We start from the raw sequence: 4,035 nt of genomic DNA, 5'->3' as shown, positions 1-4,035 counted from the left end.
ATGTTCCTCTTTATTAATAAACATGAGGATGTCACTATTGGTTGTCTTAAGTCCATTATTAAAATAAAATTCCTTCCTCCAAAACCTTAAACCAATCACCATGAAAACAAAGCAAAACTACAAACAAAAGTGAAATGTGTTTAATCTATAATTAACACAATAAAAATCTAGTATTAAGTTTTGAAGAAACTCTACAACTCAGGTAATATTGACCACTGTTTTTGTCACTGGTTTCTTAGTATTGAAATCTTATTCTCTATTTAAAACCTGGTTCAAATTTCCTTTCCTTTCTTCTCATTTAACGTATTACTTTTTTTTTCTGAAGAAATAAATACTTGGTTTTTTTTTGGTTTACAGTTTTTGGTTAGCTCACCTTGGTTGCCACAGGCATTCCCAAAACTCTTTTTAGCACTGCCTTCACCTCCTGGTTCCTGAGACTGTAAACAAGAGGATTAAGTAGGGGAGTGACCACTGTGTAGGTCACTGCCACCAACTGGTCTTTGTGTGAGGCAGACTTGGATTTGGGCCGAAGGTAGATGACGGAGGCACAGCCATAGTGGACAAAGACCACAGTGAGGTGTGAGGCACAGGTGGCAAAGGCCTTCCTTTTGCCCTCAGTCGAGGGGATCTTCAGAATGGTGTTAAGGATGAAGCCATAGGATATGAGAATTAGCAGAAAAGGCACCATGATTACCAGGATGCTGAGGCTGAAGAGGGCTAGTTCTTTTACATGGGTGTCTGTGCATGCCAACTTAATAACAGGTGCCATGTCACAGAAATAGTGGTTGACCCTATTGGGACCACAAAAAGGCATGCCACAAATGAGGTTGGTGGCCACCAAAGCAATCAAGAAGCCAGTGACTCCTGACAGAGATACCAATGCCAACCCTAGCCTTTTGTTCATGATAAGTGTGTACCTTAGGGGGTGACAAATTGCCACATAGCGATCATATCCCATCACAGCAATGAGAAAGCAGTTGGTACAGGCAAAGCCAAGGAAGAAGAAGAGCTGGGTGGCACAGGCCACGAAGGAAATAGTCTTGGTGGCTGAGAGAAGATGAACAAGCAGCTGAGGGATGATGACAAAAGTGTAGCAGGACTCAGAAAAGGAAAGGATGAATAGGAAACCATACATGGGATTGTGTAGGGTTCTGCTGAAGCGGATAACAGCCATGATGGTTGCGTTGGCCATCAGGATTGTCAGGTACAGAAGAAGGAAAATGACAAAAAGCAGTAGTTGGAGCTCCTCCAGGCTAGAAAATCCAACCAGGATGAACTGTGTAAGCACAGTGGTTCTATTGATACCTTGCATATGGATAACTTCTTTCTGTGAAGGATTTGGAGATACAAAATCATAATTGTTCTTGTACAAAGAACATTTCCCCGAGGGCTTCACTTTAAGTATCATATTTTTAGATCCAGAATATTGATAGATCTCTCTCTCTCTCTCATTCTTCCTCAGTCTAAGATATAGATATTCCTTTTGACAATTAAAAAATATTAATCTCCAGTAATAGGAGAATGATTAGCTGCATTATGGAACTATACAGATATTAAAAGAGGCAACCATTTGATAATTCCAAAGATTAAAAACATGAGAAAATTCTCCAAGAAAATAAGAGAAAAAGCAATACACAAAGCCATTTTATAACATGATTAGAGCTGATTTTTGTTTGCTTTCTGATGTAATTTTATATTTTCAAAATATTTAACAATAAGCTTTAAAAATTTGATGGTCCTAAATATACTTCATTTTTTTGTAAGTCAGAATATTTCCATCTTTTTTTGGACAATATCACACACACAAGGATAAATTGCTACTTATAAAAGTAGTGCTATTATTTAAAAAATTGCTTTTAAGGCAACTTATCCACATATCTAAATTCCACATGCCATTTATAATATCTGTTTACTCAGATTATTATTGGTGGCTTGATATACCTGCCCTCTGATCACTGGCTGTCACAGTGAATGGCCTGCTGGGATGAGGGCACATAAGAAAAACACATATCAATGACCAAATACAACCAACAGACAGGTACAATAATAAAAGCAAGCTTACGATTATTATTTTGTTTAAGTTCAACAACAATTCCATTCTGAGCACAGTGAAGAAGTCCAACTCATGTTTTGATATACATCAGAAGACATGCTAGAGCAGTGGGGATGGGAGTGCTGATGTGAGGGAAAAGGGATTTCTCATGCTACGATTATTAAACTCATTTCCGTTATTCTTTTTTTGAATGGCACTATTTATAGCACTAATGTTTTCAGAGACAGAGCAGCTACTTGATGGGTCCAGGAAATGGACCATCTCTCTCAATCTCTGGGCACATTACATGCTTGAAAAATTTTCTACCAGTTCATAGTTCAGTTCAAACATGAGAGGAAGGAGCTGGAATTGCCTCTTAAACATTTTCAGGAACTAACTGTAAACATTTTCTTCCCTTATTTTTATACAGTGCCATTTTATAATCTATGCTTTCAATTAAAGAGAGATTGCTGCCATGTGTAAAAAAATTTTATTACAATAAATGTTAACAAAATGCAAATAGCACCTACTTCATAATTAAATAACAAAAATCTCATTTAATTTCATCTTTTTAAAAAACCTTATCATGTATTAAGGTACTCTGGGCTTCTGAGATGACAAAGAGAAGTTTCTTAGGCAACTTTGGTGGATACCCTTATCTGTGGGTCATAACTTGCTCTGTTGACATATATCTTTTTGTTTCTACATCTCCTTCATTTTTTTCTATTCCCATTAACATTTTGAAAAATGTTTCTTTTTCTAAATTTCCCTATTCCAAAATCTTAGCTATCTTTCATCTTCTAATCTACTTTGGTTCCCAGTTTGCATCATAACCAAACTAGCAGAGAGGATGCATGATGTCAATTAATACATTGTGAGGTAGGTATGACTGTCTCTGTCTTATGAAATAAGAAATTGAGAAACAGAGATGTTGTAGCACTTGTCTGAGAACACAGCATGTGGAAGGTTTTCTGATTCTAGATGCCACAGTTAAAATTCTTAAATGCTAATCTTTTTTTTCCCTAAGTCTTTCTATTTCATCTTGTTTCTTCCTTCATTCCATCTTCTTACCTAAGTTTCCATGGACCCCTAATTCTCAGATTCTACAAAATTAATTGGTTTGTCTTCTGCCAAAGATCCTTCTTAATTTATAATTCCCTCTCTGAAAATGCCCTCTTTCACTTTGGAAATCAGTGCCTCTCATCTTCTTCACACACCTTTAGAAATCCCAGTAGGGTCAATTTCTCTATTATTTCTTCACCTCTTTAGAATATTTGAGCAAAATGTTCTACTTCATGAAGATCAAACTCTAAGGATGAAACATACCTGTTGGATGTGAACAATTGAGATGATAGCTATTTGTTGATGAATAAAATGAATGAAATAAAGTGAGGAACCACATCATACTGACATCTGCAATGTATTATGGTCTCATGGTATTTTCCATGAGATTTACATACATTTAATTTTTTTGTTTTGTCCTTTTAGGGCTGCGCCCAGGGCATATGGAGGTTCCCAGTCTAGGGGTTGAATAGGATCTGTAGCTGCTGGCTTACGCCAGATCTGAGCTGCATCTGTGACCTACACCACAGCTCACAGCAACACCAGATCCTTAACCCACTGAGCGAGGCCATGGATCAAACCCGCAACCTCATGGTTGTCCCAAGTTGGTTTTGTTTCCACTGTACCACAATGGGAATTGCTGCAGATTATTTCTTTAGGGCAGTGGCCATAGGAATGTGATCTAAATGATGTTACCCCCGCTGTCGTATGGGACACGCAATAGACTCTAAACAAAAATTAATAATAAATGATGGCATGGCTTAATTCTCCTTTAGTTTCCCCTTTAATTATCCTTTATTTTTATAGTTAAGACTTATTCTAAGCCTTAGGTTAGGAAGATGGAAAAAAAGAACAAAACAACTAGGAAAACAGGAAAGTCAAAGATATGGCAAGTATACTCAAAGATCAGGAAGGTCAAGATGATGTCACTTAATTTTATC

General features: G+C 37.0%; 1 protein-coding gene across 1 annotated transcript; it reads right to left on the bottom strand.

Moving 5' to 3' along the window:
* Positions 1–364: 364 nt before the first annotated feature.
* On the bottom strand, positions 365–1,312 carry LOC100626785 (olfactory receptor 10T2). Its single transcript, XM_013996910.2, has one exon. It carries the CDS (start codon positions 1,310–1,312, stop codon positions 365–367), a length of 948 nt encoding a protein of 315 aa, XP_013852364.2.
* Positions 1,313–4,035: the final 2,723 nt, after the last annotated feature.

Source organism: Sus scrofa, chromosome 4 (assembly GCF_054392235.1).
Source record: "Sus scrofa isolate SSC_HxYL_T2T_F1_AM1 chromosome 4, Sscrofa_HxYL_maternal_Yorkshire_Landrace_v2.0, whole genome shotgun sequence".
Classification (NCBI taxonomy): Eukaryota; Metazoa; Chordata; class Mammalia; order Artiodactyla; family Suidae; genus Sus; species Sus scrofa.
Note: the sequence above shows the minus strand (reverse complement) of the source record. Positions and strands in the feature narration are given on the sequence as shown.